General features: G+C 42.1%; 1 protein-coding gene across 1 annotated transcript; it reads left to right on the plus strand.

Annotated features, from left to right (window-relative positions):
- Positions 1-695: 695 nt before the first annotated feature.
- On the plus strand, positions 696-14,343 carry LOC112116993 (renin receptor). The gene is made up of 9 exons (XM_024214793.3): positions 696-822; positions 2,687-2,817; positions 4,788-4,916; positions 7,277-7,372; positions 7,570-7,707; positions 8,005-8,058; positions 11,575-11,724; positions 12,791-12,907; positions 13,639-14,343. Exons 1-9 carry the CDS (start codon positions 771-773, stop codon positions 13,822-13,824), a joined length of 1,053 nt encoding a protein of 350 aa, XP_024070561.1. The 5' UTR covers positions 696-770; the 3' UTR covers positions 13,825-14,343.
- The last annotated feature ends 135 nt before the right edge of the window (positions 14,344-14,478 follow it).

Genomic DNA, 14,478 nt, shown 5'->3' on the forward strand with positions numbered 1-14,478 from the left:
AGGTGGGGAGGGGGCTGCTATACTCTGCCAATGGTGCTGGAGCTAGGATTACTGCCACACCCCCTGGCTTGATATAGTAATACCAAACCCATAGTTTCCAGTATCAGCGCTGCTGCACCAAGGGCAGCCAGCTCAGCGCTGTGCACAGACCCACCAAGGCTGCTGGGCCTGTCTCCTCATATATGTGTGGAAGAGGGTGGAGCAGCGATCCCGTACATTGTGAGTGGTCAATTTAACTGTCAATCCGATATATGGCAGGCCCCGCCTCCTGCAAAGGCTGTCACGTGGGCTAGGATTGGGCACACTGGGGCTGGGGGGAGGGGGTAGCTCTCCCGCATTGTGAGTGGTCACAGCAGTTGCCACTTATGAGTGGACTTCACTTGCTGCTGGAGAGACCCCGCCCCTTACCCGCTCCCAGACGGTAACGAGGCCGCTGTGCAAAGACCCCTCACTCTGTGAGCGGCCAGGCTGGGTATCAGTCAAGCAAAAGCCCCGCCTCCTGCCCGGACTCGGGACTAGCCGGTCAGTTCCGGGGCAGTGACGCACGGGGAGAGGAAGTGAACTCTCACACTATGAGTGGTCAGTTCCCCTGTCACTCAAAACATAGTCCCACCCCTTACCCCTCGGACCTACCAGATGGGCGCTCTGTGAGTGGCTGGCGGGACTGTCAGTCAGCAATCGCGGGAGGGCGGGGTTTGTGGGGCTGAGGGTGTACGGCCCGGGCGTCCCTCTCCCCAGTCTCCCAGCTGTCGGGCCGTGGCTGTGCAGCGATGGCGCGGGCCGGGATGATGCTTTGGGCCCTGGCAGCGGCGTGCCTGGCTGGTAAGGAGGGAGGGGTCAGCAGAGCGCAGGGCCCGGGGGAGGGGCCGGCAGCGGGGGGGGGAGGGGCGGCTCTCGGGATGAGCGGGGCGCGGTTGCGGTAACCGAGTCTGACGAGCGGCTAAACAGCCGCCCGCTGCCTCGTGAGCCGCCTCCGGTGCCCGGGTTCCGGGGCGCTGCTTTCCGCGCTCGGGGGCGGCCGCGGTCCGGCGCGAGGCGGAGCCGGGGGGCTCGTGCCGCTTTGCTGCTTGTGTCTCGTGACGCTGTGGCGCCGGCGCTGCCCGGCAGGATCCCGGCCCAGCTCAGTCACTGCGCGGCTCCCGCTGACTGACGGGGCCGCTGGGATCCGCCCGGGCCGCGCCCGTGACCGCCCCTCCGCGGTTATTCCCGCTGCCCTGTCACTGGGCAGCGCCGGCGGCCGGTGTCTGGTCGCTGTCCCGGCCGAGGGGCAGCTCCCCGCGGGGGCGGCTGCGCCGCGGAGCTTGCCCGGGTAGCCGCATCCACACGCCGGCGCTGCCCGGAGCCTGGTTTGGCGCTGGGGTTTGTGGCGATATCCCCGAGTTCCTAGCGCCTCGCCAGCTTCATCGGCTGGGGACTCGATGCCCATCCGTTCTCTGCAGCAGCTGCTGGGAGCCTTCCCTGCTCTCCTCGGAGGTGCTGCGGGGGAGGCGGTTCCCCTACCGCTTTGGCGGACCGATGGGCTTGGTTCAAAAAGTTTAACAATTGTGGGACACAGTTATTCTCCTTTCACACAACTGCCCATGAAGGCCACAAGTTGGACATCAGTGTCCTAGGGTGTGATCCAAAGTGTCAGTTGTGGTTAATGCCAGAACTTTCTGGTCCTGCAAAGAGTTACCACCTGACCCAGAAGGTGACTCCTTAGGATTACATTACCCTTCTGTGTTTGGATAGGAATATGCTTGATGAATTGCAACTCAAAATTGTGTTCCAGGCTTCCCAGAATGTGTAGCCCCCATGAGTCATTTTTGGTCAAATGATTATAGCGTAGCTGGAAAAATGGTTGGCTCCTGAGTTCAAATGCAGTTTTGTTCACTGTGACCTTGAGCAAGTAACTTAACTATTTGTGCCTGTCAACCTAGCAAGGAAAATTGGGTTTAAAAAAGAAGCAGCTCTAAATCAGATACCATCTCTAAACCAAATTGTCCAGAGTAAATTGCGTGAGTGTCTTGTAGCCTGTAAAGTAGTAAAGAAACATGTTAAGGCTGACAGGCTACCAATATTATTATATTGTTAGTCTATAAATTGCCCCCACCCATATTGATCCGGAAAAAGTCTTTAGAAATGAGGGTCGTTACTCTGTTAAAATTGCAGCTGTTCAGCAGGATGAGCTGCCATCGATAAAAAAGTGCTTGAATTTTTGGCAAATGACTGTAGGTTGACCTAATCCTCTGTTCTTCTGCATGTCATTGTTTTGAGAGCAACAACATGAAATTCTTGAGAATACACTTTGTTCAGTTGGTGTGAATATGTCATATCATGGCTTATATTTACTGTCAACACCTGCCTGGAATTTATGACCCAGAATCAGGTTTTGGAGCATACCCCTCTTCCCCCAAGGTCAAAATGGTATAACTAATTTAATAATTTACTAATAGAACCTCTTTCATGCCTTGATTTTTGTTTAATACCTCAATTTGTCTATACATAACTCTGTACTGGAATTATCCATTGCATCCTAATACATTGAAATTAATGGCTCTCTTCAGCTGTCTCTCTTAACTTGGTAGATCTGTGCACTGGAAGGCTGAGAATCAAGAAGAGGTTGTTGCAATCCACGTCTGCTTCACAGGGTTTTAAGAAACTCCTGCTTTACCAGACTTGCCTGTCAATAATATTTCTGTTTTAGGTGTCTCCGGTGATGAGTTTAGTGTCTTACGATCACCCCAATCTGTTGTTTTCCGAGATGGAAGTTGGCCAATACCAGGGGAGCGGATCCCAGACATAGCTGCATTATCCATGGGCTTTTCTGTTGAAGAAGTATGTTTCAGTTTTCATTTTGAAAAAGCTGTAAAATGTAAAATTCAGATTAGTTGTTTCTGAGAGTTTTGAATTATAGTTGTGGTACACAGATTTTATAAAATGTGCTGGAAATAAAGTAGGAACTATAAAACAGACCAGTAAGAGGAAATTCAGAAACCTTGGGAATCTAACTTGTGTTCTTCCTTCTCTACAGTGAAACTGTTATTAAAGGGTTAACTGCAATTTAAATGATTAATAATAAAATGTCTACAGGGCCTCTTCTGTCCTATCTTTTGGACTATGAAAATACCCTGTTAACAGGCAACTACACTTGCGGTCTTGAAACTAAGAGCAGAACTTCTTAAGAATAGTTTTAGTGGTTTTTCCATTAAACAAAGCAGGACTGATTATGTACTACGTGCACTGAACGTCCGCTTGAGGCACAAGGTAAAATCAAATGCTTTTTGGCCAACTAGGCAACTTGATTTTCACCATGCTGCTTTTCCTGGGGTATCTGTGATATGAAATGGAAAACTTATTCTGTTCAGCAGTCTATTCCTTCTTCTAAGCTAGGTGGTCCCTGCTTAACTGTGAGGGCCCTTGGGACTGTCCAGAACTAGCAGCCCCCATTCCCCTCCCCCCATAAAGAACAAAGTGTCAGAAGAGTGTGGGGAAGGAGAACCCTCCAAATTGTGTTACAGCTAGCTATTCCTCCACTCAAAAAAACAAAAACACAAAGTGAAATTAGATATCAGTGTCATGATTAAGGCTTTGATCCGATGATGAACTCCATACATGCAGACTCCTGCAGCTGTGGGGAGCTCATTGTAGGATTGGAGCCTTAATTTGTGGTCTTGACATGAATCATAATCTAGGAGAATAGAAACTGCGCTGTAGGAGAGTTTTAGGGTTCCACCTTCAGACTCTCTGGCATTCAAACTTTAATTTTTTAAAAAGGGATCATTGTCTGTATTAATGCACTGTTAAGTTATCGGACAACCTGAAACACCTAAAAGGTTTGAACTTCCCCATTTGCTGAACAGGCTGAAATGTTAAAATAGGGGTCTCCAAAACTAATCCTTCTGCAGTTCTCTCCCTGTAGGGGAGGATAAAACTAATAATCTTTTTTTCTCTTAATGGGGATCTCAATCAATTTCTCTTTCCCCTATAAGGAATATATAGGTCATAGCAAACATTGTTAATTTTAAAATGCATTTAGCTTGGTCTTGTAAAATTGCCACCTGTATTGAGTAACTTTTTTTTTTTTTTGTGGGTGAAAAATATCCTGGTCAACGTTCATGTAAATTCTGCGGATATACAATTACATGCAAAACAGACTCAGCTCTTGCTCTTAATAAGCTGCCAAAGCATCTGTCTGTGTTGCAGAACCCTTCCACTGCTTTAGAGCCTAATTACTTCTACTTAAATGTCAGAATCATTAGCCTTTATTGTTTATAGTTGTACCAGAAACATCCAGGCAATGTATTTTTCCATTGTGGCTAAATATTATTGGTCTATAACAAGCATATATTTGAATAAAAATATTCCTCCAGCTAGCTGCATACTAGAGAAGCTTGCTACTTCCTTCAAATCATGGGAAGTTGCTTTTAATATCACTAGAAAATGGACTCTCTCAGTGAATCTTGTGGAATGTAGCAGTCTTGACTGTGAAACTTGGTTCAGTAGCCACATAGGCAGTTTAATAAGCCAACATTGTACAGTATGTGAATGACACTTTTTCTTACATTAATGTTATGGAGGGCCTGCTGTTAAGAGAATTAACAAAGAAACTTCGGGGGGGGGAGGGGAGGAGATCCTTTCAAGCTTTTAGACTCCCTACTTAGTTTCCAGTGGGTTCTCCTATAAAGATTCATTGATATCACTGCAAATTCTCTACATTAACCATTTGATATAGTTTGATCTGTTTTTTTTTTCTTCCTTTGATTTCAAGCTAAGCAAAAGTGTTTGCTTTTAAATTTTGTTACCAGGATCTTTCCTGGCCTGGGCTTGCAGTGGGTGATATATTTCATCGTCCTCGAGCTACTGTTCTGGTGACTGTGAAGGGAGTAGACAAGCTGGCGATGCCTAAAGATGGAATTTCTTACCCTGTTGAGAATGTAAATATCTGCAATTTTTTTGTATTTGTGGCTGTTACTCATACTTCTGTTAATACTGAAAGTATTGCTTGGTGTTCGAAAAAAATCCCAAAAGCTAACCTTTCACCAGTTACGCTTTTTATATTTCACATAGCTTTTCATGTAGTCAGAGAATTAAGGCCAGAAGGGACCGTTAGATCGAGTCTGACCTGGAAATCACAGGATGGTAAACTTCACTCAGTTACCCTTGCATTGAGTCCAGTAACTTGTGTTTGGCTAAAGCACATCTTCCAGAAAGGCATCTAGTCTTGTTTTGATGACATCAAGAAGTGAAGGATCCACCACTTCCACTGGTAGTTTGCGCCAATGTTAAATTGCTGTCACTGTTTTAAAAAAAAAAAAAAAAATGTGCCTCACATCCAATTTGAATTTGCCCGCCTACAACTTCCAGTTATTGGTTCATGTTATGCTTTTCTCTGCTAGATTAGAACCCTTTAGTATACATGGTGTCTTCTCCGTGTGAAAATACTTAATCCATTTCGCATGTACTTTTAAAAAATGACACTTTACAATATCAGTACTCAGAATGTCGTGTGGTACTAAGTCAAACACTTTACCAAAGTCGAAGTATATTACAAATGTGTAGTTAACTTTATCAGCCAAACTTGTAATTTCATTAAAGAATGAAATCAGGTTTATTTGAGATCTATTTTCTATAAAATCAAGTTGACTGGCATTAAAATATTCCTAGTCTTTAATGCTTTATCAATTGAATCCTGTATTGGCTTTTCCATTCTTTTCCCCAGGATTGATGTCAGGGTAACTGGTGCATAGTTATCCAGGTCATCCCGCTTGCCCTTTTTGAATATTGGCACAACATTAGTCCTCTTACAATTTTCTGGAATTTCCCCAGTATTCCAAGATTTATTAAAAATTAACATTAGCAAACCAGATCTCTTCAGCAAACTCTTTCAGGCTTCTTGTGTGCATATAATCTAGGTTTGGTGGTTACAAATTGTTTGTCCTTAATAGATGATTGTTTAACATCCTCCTTAGTTATTAATGGACTGGAAAGTACTTCATCATCCTCATGCGATAAGAGTACATCATCCTGCTTCTTTCAAATACAGAACAGAAATATTTATTTTACTTATACCATCATTAACAATTTAACCATCTGTCTAGTAATGAGCTTATTCCGTTGTTAGAATTTATTTTGTTCCTAATAAGCTTTAATTTCTTATTGTTCTTAACCTTGCCAGCCAGATTTTTCCCCAGTGTCTTTACCTTCCCTCATACATTTTCTATACCAAATAACTTCTAATTTATATCTATTTCCTCCTTTTTCTACTTACGTATTGCTTTTAAATTTCTAATTATTGCCATCACTGTGCCACTGAACCAGGATGGGCTTTTAGCCAAAGTTGTCTTCGTTCTTGATTGTAGAATCATGTCTTTTTGGCCATCTAATAAACTCTTCTTTAAGAACTATCAATTTTCATTCACATTTCTCTGTCTAAACTTTTCCTCCCAATCAATTTCACTCATTTTTCCTCCGCTCTGGAAAATTTTTCCTTTTGAAGATGAAAGCGAATCAACTCTGAATACCCCTACAGACTCCTAAAAGAGCAGTCAACCTTTGCAAAATCATCCTGAAATGTTTTTTTGTAGGTAGAAAACCTACTACTTCACCTTTATCATAATGATCAAGTAGTTAATATTTTACTCAGTCATCAAAAGTGAATGGGTGACTAAAACTTTGCAAAGTTCAGCTGTTCTTGAGAACAAAACTAATACAAATTTATTAAATTTGTCATTTATCTCTTCATAAGTCATGTGCCTCTCCAACATCCCTCAAGGAATGTCTTTATCTTGACACAACTAAACAGTTTATATTTTCACATTGTCTAGCATTGAACTGGTTGCTTTGGGAACCCTTACTCTGAATTTCCTAGTACCCCTTGTAGATTTAACATGAGCGTATGAAGCTGGCATTTTCTTTTATAGAAAACATCTTTGCTGTAGGGTGGATAGTATGCATTCCTTTCCTTTTCGCATCTTCATTTTTAATACGATTTAATAAGGTTAATTTTGTATTTAACAAGGGACTCTAAAATTGTTCCCCTTTTGTAAACTTCTGGGGAAAGTATTAAAATGCTGATACCATGCCCACAATGAATACAGACACATCTGTTGCACTTTTATCAATTAAGACCGGCTGCATGCAGGCTGTTGTATAAATGTCTCTGAGCATAAGTATGTAATCAATGCACAAAATAGAAGGTCACAGTTCTTGTCCCAAGGAATTTCCATCCTTATCTACATGTTGCTTTAGCCCCATTTTGGCCAGAATTCCTTATTAGAGCTTTATTGTTTTTCAGGCTGTTCCTTTCAGTCTTGACAGTGTTGCAAATGCTATTCACACCTTGTTCTCTGAGGAAACCCCTGTAGTCTTGCAGTTGGCTCCCAGTGAGGAAGTGAGTATTGATTCATCTCCTAAACCATTTGAAATAAGAGTTAAACCACACAATTGGGAACTGATGTGCTTAAACCTCTTGGCTGTATGAACATCTTGTATTACAAAAGCACCTGCATGTGTAATGGAATTAATCTATGAAGTTTGAAAAATCCAAAACTGAACTATCCTCATATTACACAATGACTGTTCTTACAGAGAGTTTATATGGTGGGAAAGGCAAACTCTGTATTTGAAGATCTTTCCGTCACGCTGCGACAGCTACGGAACCGCCTTTTCCAGGATAACTCCATTCTCAGTTCAATTCCCCTCAACTCTCTCAGCAGAAACAATGAGGTAAGAAACAGTGGCCGATGAATACTGCTTTTATTAAACTGCCTCTGATCTACTTTTGTGAGTTCAGTTTAAGAAATATGCTCATTCGTTTTTCATCTCCTTGTTGTCTAAGGGGGAAGTTGCTCCCCAAGTTTCAATATTTAAGTACTAGAAAATGGTGGTTGATTTTTGGGCATTGTTTGACCCAGTAACAAGCACTGCAGGGGGGGGGGGGGGGAAGCTACTGCTGAGATGTGCAACAAAATTAGGCTGCCTCATCTTCAGTTTCTGTTCAGAAAATACTTTTGTCTCCCCTAGGTTGACCTGCTTTTTCTGTCAGAACTACAAGTCCTGCATGATATCTCCAGCTTGGTGAGCACGACTTTTCAAACACACTCTATATGTCTCACATATGATTGAGGGAATTTTGAAAGACACTTTTGTTAAAGTCTGACATCCTATGTGTGAAGATCTCTAGGGCAGTGGTGTCCAAACTGAATTCCCAGGATTCATTTGTAGCTCTTAGGGATTTGAACAGTGGCCTTCAAAAGTGACTTAATAAAATGTGTATTTAGAGATTGAAAATGTGTTCCCTGAGATGTAACCTGTTTCTAAACTGAAGTGTTTGAATCAGCTCTGCCACTGAAATGGGGGGAGTTGGCATCATTTCTTGTCCCTTGCAACAGCCCTGGTGTGAGCTGGAGCACTCTGAGCCGCTGCTTTCCCTTCCAGCATCTCTGGGGAATCTCCAGCAGGTGATTTGTGGGTGGTTCCTGTTTTCTTTATATGCTGCCCAATGGTGCAATGGGAGCAGAACAGGGTAGAAAATATGTACCTGATATTAGCTCTTTGACCTTCTTGAAATGAAATGATTGTTCTGCTGCCCTCTAGATGAAGAGGTTGGACATTGCTGCTTTAGTGCATGTTTCCACAACAAGTAGTCAAAAGCCATAGCTGGCTGTATGGGTTAAATTTCAGTACAGAGTTGTTATAGAATCATAGGACTGGAAGGGACCTTGAGAGGTCATCTAATCAAAGCTGCAGAAGCTATCTGTAGCCAGCATCCCAGGCAAAGGGAAAAAATGTGTAGGGAAGGATTTCAGACCAAGTTGGATGAGCCAAGCATCTCAAACAGGTGATTTAAGAGAAAGCAGCAAGCCTACATGAAATGGAAGATGGGAGGGATCAACAAGGAAAGCTACTTCTTGGAGGTCAGAAAGTGTAGGGATAAAGTGAGAACTGCCAAAAGCCAAGCAGCGTTGGACCTTGCAAAGGGAATTAAAACCAATAGTAAAAGGTTCTATAGCCATATAAATAAAACAAGGAAAGAAGTGGGGCTGCTAAACACTGATGATGGGATGGAGATTAAAGGTAACCTAGGCATGGCTCAACACCTAAACAAATACTTTGCCTCTGTTTTTAATAAAGCTAATGAGAAGCTTAGGGATAGTGGGAGGGTAGCTAATGGAAATGAGGATATGGAAGTAGAAATTACCATATCTGAGGTGGAAGTCAAACTCAAACATCTTAGTGGGACTAAATCTCAATCTAAATCTGGATAATCTCTGTCAAGAATATTAAAGGAACTGACACATGAAATTGCAAGCCCAATAGCAAGGATTTTTAATGAATCTGTAAACTTGGGGGTCATACCCTATGATTGGAGAAATGCTAATATAGTACCTATTTTTAAGAAAGGAAAAAGTGATCTGGAAAACTACAGGACTATTAATTTGACCTCAGTTGTATGCAAGGGCTTGGAATAAACTCTGAAAGAGAAAGTAGTTAAGGACATAGAGGTGAACAATAACTGGGATAAAATACAAGGTGGTTTTACAAAAGGTAGATCATGCTAGACTAACATGATGTCCTTCTTTGAGAAGAGAACTGATTGTTTAAAAAAAAAAAAAAAAAGGGAAATGCAATAGAGCTAATCTACTTGGTTCTCAGTAAGGCATTTGATAGAATTCTACATGAGAAATTATTAGTTAAATTGGAGGAGATGGGGATTAATATGAGAATCGAAAGGTGGATAAAGGAACTGGTTAAAGGGGAAACTACAAAGGGTCATACTGAAAGGTGAACTGTCAGGCTGGAGGGAGGTTATTAGTGGAGTTCTTCAGGGATTGGTCTTGAGACCAGTTGTATTTCACGAAACTGGGGGACGTATCAGTTGGAAATGACAGAGGAGGAGAAAGACCTGGGTGTATTGATTGATCACAGACTAACTACGAGCTGCCACTGTGATGCAGCTGTGAAAAAGGCTAACGCAGTCCTAGGATGCATCAGGCAAGGTATTTCCAGTAGAGACAGGGCTACTAGGATGATCAGAGGAGTGGAGAACCTACCTTACAAGAGGAGACTCAAAGAGCATGGCTTGTTTAGCCTAACAAAAAGAAGGCTGTGGGAGATACGATTGCTCTCTATAAATACATCAGAGGGATAAGTACCAGGGAGGCAGATGAGTTATTTAAGATAAGCACCAATGTTGACACAAGAACAAATGGATATAAACTGGTGATCAGTAAATTTAGGCTTGAAATTAGATGAAGGTTTCTAACCATCAGAGTAGTGAAGTTCTGGAACAGCCTTCCAAGGAGAGCAGTGGGGGCAACAAACCTAACTGGGTTCAAGGCTGAGCTTGATAAGTTTATGGAGGGGATGGCATGATGAGACAGCCTACAATGGCATTTGGCTGATCTGTGACTGCTAGCAGCAAATATCTCCAATGGATCGTGATGGGACACTAGATGGGGAGGGCTCTGAGTTGCTACAGAGAATTTTTTTCCCAGGTATCTGGCTGGCGGGTCTTTTCAACATGCTCAGGGTCTAACTGATCACCATATTAGGGATTGGGAAGGAATTTCCCCCTGAGTCAGATTGGCAGACACCGCGGGGTGGGGAGGTTGCCTTCCTATGAGGCATGGGTCACTTGCAGGTTTAAACTAGTATAAATGGTGGATTTTCTGTAACTTGAAGTCTTTAAATCATGATTTGAGCACTTCAGTAACTCAGCCAGAGGTTAGGGGTCTATTATAGTAATGGGTGCGTAAGGTTATGGCCTGCAGTGTGCAGGAGGTCAGACTAGATGATTGTGATGGTCCCTTTTGGCCTTAAAGTCTATGAGGACTTGCCAATATACCAAAGACCAGAAACATAAGGTTAAAAAAATGCAGTGATGATAGAGGCAGGTTCAAGTCGCTGTTCTCCCAAGATTGTGTAACTTTGGGCAGGTCACATAGTCTGTCTCCTCTTCCCAGATGCAAAAGGGGGGTAATAGCACTTCCCTAGCTCACAATGGTCATGGGGGTGCATTCATTAACGATTGTGAGGTGCTCGGATTCTGTGGTGACTAGGGGGCGCAGTCAAACACCTGAGATTTCACATCTTGAAGAAATATTGCTTATATAGCTGGGCAGCAGAAAAAATAAACTTCATCTTTAAAATTCACAGCAAAGGTCAATTTAGTAGCACAGGAAATCATGGGCATCCATGGAATTTATGCATTTTCCTTCATGCTGTTCTACAAGCTCTCTATTATTACAGCAATCTTAGAATCAGGATTTTGACATAAATTGTAGGTGTTCCTTAAGTTTATGGATGAGACCCCTTTCAGTGGAACTGTAACTCTTGCTGCATGTGCCTCTTTAAAACGATCTCTGGCATAAGCTTACTCAGGCACTTACTACCCTGCCTCCCATTTTGAATACCATATAGCCAGCTGTAGACACTTCTCTGATCCAAGATGGCAAGTTCTGGCAAACTTCCAAGTCTGCATGGAATATGTCAGACAAAAATGAAGCTGACTCAATCAGTGATCAAATCTCATTGGACTGAGTATTTAAACTAACCTATTTTTTCCCTGTGGTTCACTTTCCCCCCCTTAAGCTGTCTAGACATAAGCATCTGGCGAAGGATCACTCCCCAGATTTATATTCACTGGAACTGGCTGGCTTGGAAGAGATTGGGAAACGGTATGGGGAAGAATCTCAGCAATTCAGGGATGCCTCTCAGATTCTTGCTGATTCCCTGCAAAAGGTAAAAGGAGATCTGCCATAAATACTGTTCTGTAAAGTCTGTCTGAATAACAATTCTAATGTGAACAGTACTGGTTTTATATTAACAAGACAGCTGAACACCAACATTCATTGGTCATCCAGCATTGTGCTATGAATTGCTATTCCTTTGTGTTGGCCTGTCCATCTCTTGGTTGGGTAAACTCTAGTCCCTCCATCAATTATCAAATCAAACTTCTGTAGTTTGGTCACCCCTGAGCAAGAAAAGTATTAGAGGGCCTTTTTGGCAGGTCAGAGCTGTTTGTGAAGGAGTCAGAGGGTGATATTAACAAATGTGTAAATCAGTAAGTCCTGATGAATTGGTTTTAAAACCGATGCTTTGTGTGTATAGGCATTTCTCACTTAAACTGGCTGAAAATGTGAAGGAAATAGCTCTAGCTTTAGCCCAGCACAATGTGATCAGGTGCTGTGTGTTTTTTCGCACCTTGAGCAGTTCTACCATTTCCAGGTCTCCCAAATACCCGCTGTTTCACTCCTTTCCTGAGCAGGCTGCCAGTTGTGGATTTTATCTAAACAAATGTCCATCAAGATCTAAGACAACTCCATCTTGCTAGTATACAAAGTTTGATGCCAAAATATAGTGAGGCAAAATACTAGATCCTTAATTCACTAAGTTAAACAGCTCTCTTCTGTAAAATATTCCATTCATATACAGCAGTCCAGCGTGTGTCAAATGTTCACATTTGATCAGAATTGCTCTGAAGTAGGAATCTTAGATTAAGTACAGAACTAGGGAAATACATGGGCCAGAGCATGTGTAATGGGATATAGCAGCTTTCATATCAGAGCACATGTATCCATAGGAGGTCAGTAAGAAACTCTTAGGATCCTGGACAACTGTCCAGTGGTCTGTAAAGAGATGGTCTAAATAGCTCACAATTGGCATTCTTCTTAGTAGACTCAAATCATTGGAGACTTCCATGATTTCTCCAGATTGTTCAGATCTGCTGCCTTGGTGCATCTTCGGTTACAAGAGTCAGATTTAGTAACTATTGCATATATCTGAAACTAAGCTATTGTTCTTTCAGTTTGCAGATGAGATGTATAATCTCTATGGTGGGAATGCCGTAGTAGAGGTGGTGACTGCAAAGACATTTGATACTCCCCTTGTGAGGAAGAGTCGATCCATTCTCCAGACTGAAGAGGTAGTGAATGCACTTTAAACCCCTTTTCTGCAGATGAATTATTAAAAATGTGAACATGTGCATTGCTCCATTTTGTAGAACTAGAATATTGACTTGATACTGTAGCAACCTTTTAAACTTTTAGTGGCTTAGACACTAGGCATGATGAATCATAGAATATCAGGGTTGGAAGGGACCTCATAAGGTCATCTTGTCCAACCCCCTACTCAAAGCAGGACTAATCCCCAACTAAATCATCCCAGCCAGGGCTTTGTCAAGCCTGACCTTAAAAACCTCTAAGGAAGGAGATTCCACCGCCTCCCTAGGTAACCCATTCCAGTGCTTCACCACCCTCCTAGTGAAAGTTTTTCCTAATATTAAACCTAAACCTCCCCCACTGCAACTTGAGACCATTACTTCTTGTTCTCTCTTCTGGTACCACTGAGAACAGTGTAAATCCATCCTCTTTGGAACCCCCATTTCAGGTAGTTGAAAGCAGCTATCAAATGAACAAACATAGCAAGTGCAATGACCTAGTCTCCATTTATGATGCCAATCACGTAGGTGCATTAGTATGTAGTGCAAGTAACTCCAGAATTGCCTGTGCAAAATATCCATCTCTTGGTATGGGCAGTCTGAATGTTAGTATAATGAGAATATGTTCTGTATGCAGGCTGACTTCAGGAGCATTGTGACTGCTGGCCTCCAGATGTCTCACTTCTTTAAACCATACTTTCCTCCTTTCACTGCAGAGCACCTCATATAACCTAGGATATTCATACAACTTCAACTATGCTGTGGTCTTCAACATAATTCTGTGGCTTATGATAGGCCTTGCATTAGCTGTGATTGTAATCTCCTACAACCTCTGGAACATGGATCCTGGCTATGACAGCATTATTTACAGGATGACAAATCAGAAGATAAGAATGGATTGAACTTCAGTCTAGGGAAAGGAGTATGGCTGCTTCTGAAGTGTGTTAAAATAATATTTTGGCATGGTTAAATGTGGACGTCTTTAAAGGTGCTTTTATTTCTCTAATGGTTCCTTGTGTTTTCTTTTGTCTGTCTTTAGACACTAGTAATACTACCAGCGTGGATTTACAAAGCTGAATCTACCGCCTGCTATAAAACCATGCCCTAATTATTACTAAACTATATAACTTCATTCCATTTTGGTAACACAAAATGAATTTTAGAAATAATACCTTGTATTCCTTGTGATTAAATATGTGAAAAAAATGCACTGAAATGATAGCAACTTTCTGATTTAAACTTTTTACACTGGAGGTTTAGAAACTATTGTTAAGCTGCGTTGTATATTATGAACCAGATGTAAATGTTTATGTTGATGTAAATATTTCTAATGGTACATGTAGTGTTCAGGGAAAAACAGATTATAGCCCTATTTATGTAAAGCCTTCACTATGGGAATAGTTCCACAAAAACAACTCTGGTTGAAACAGTATTTGGGTTTTTTACATTCCAGCCACCACCATGAACCATAGCCAAAATGAGGCTTGGTGTAGATCTTAACATCAGCTCACTGCTGCATTTAAAAGGACTGCAGAAAGATAATAGTTAAGAACACT

The sequence above is a fragment of the Terrapene carolina genome, unplaced genomic scaffold (assembly GCF_002925995.2).
Source record: "Terrapene carolina triunguis isolate 2854851 unplaced genomic scaffold, T_m_triunguis-2.0 Scaffold24, whole genome shotgun sequence".
Lineage (NCBI taxonomy): Eukaryota > Metazoa > Chordata > Testudines > Emydidae > Terrapene > Terrapene triunguis.

Coding starts and splice junctions, on each gene's coding strand:
- LOC112116993 (XM_024214793.3), top strand. CDS start 771: ATGGCGCGGGCCGGGATGATGCTTTGGGCCCTGGCAGCGGCGTGCCTG. Junction 7,373..7,569: donor AGTTGGCTCCCAGTGAGGAA/GTGAGTATTGAT, acceptor CTGTTCTTACAG/AGAGTTTATATGGTGGGAAA. Junction 7,708..8,004: donor CTCTCAGCAGAAACAATGAG/GTAAGAAACAGT, acceptor TGTCTCCCCTAG/GTTGACCTGCTTTTTCTGTC.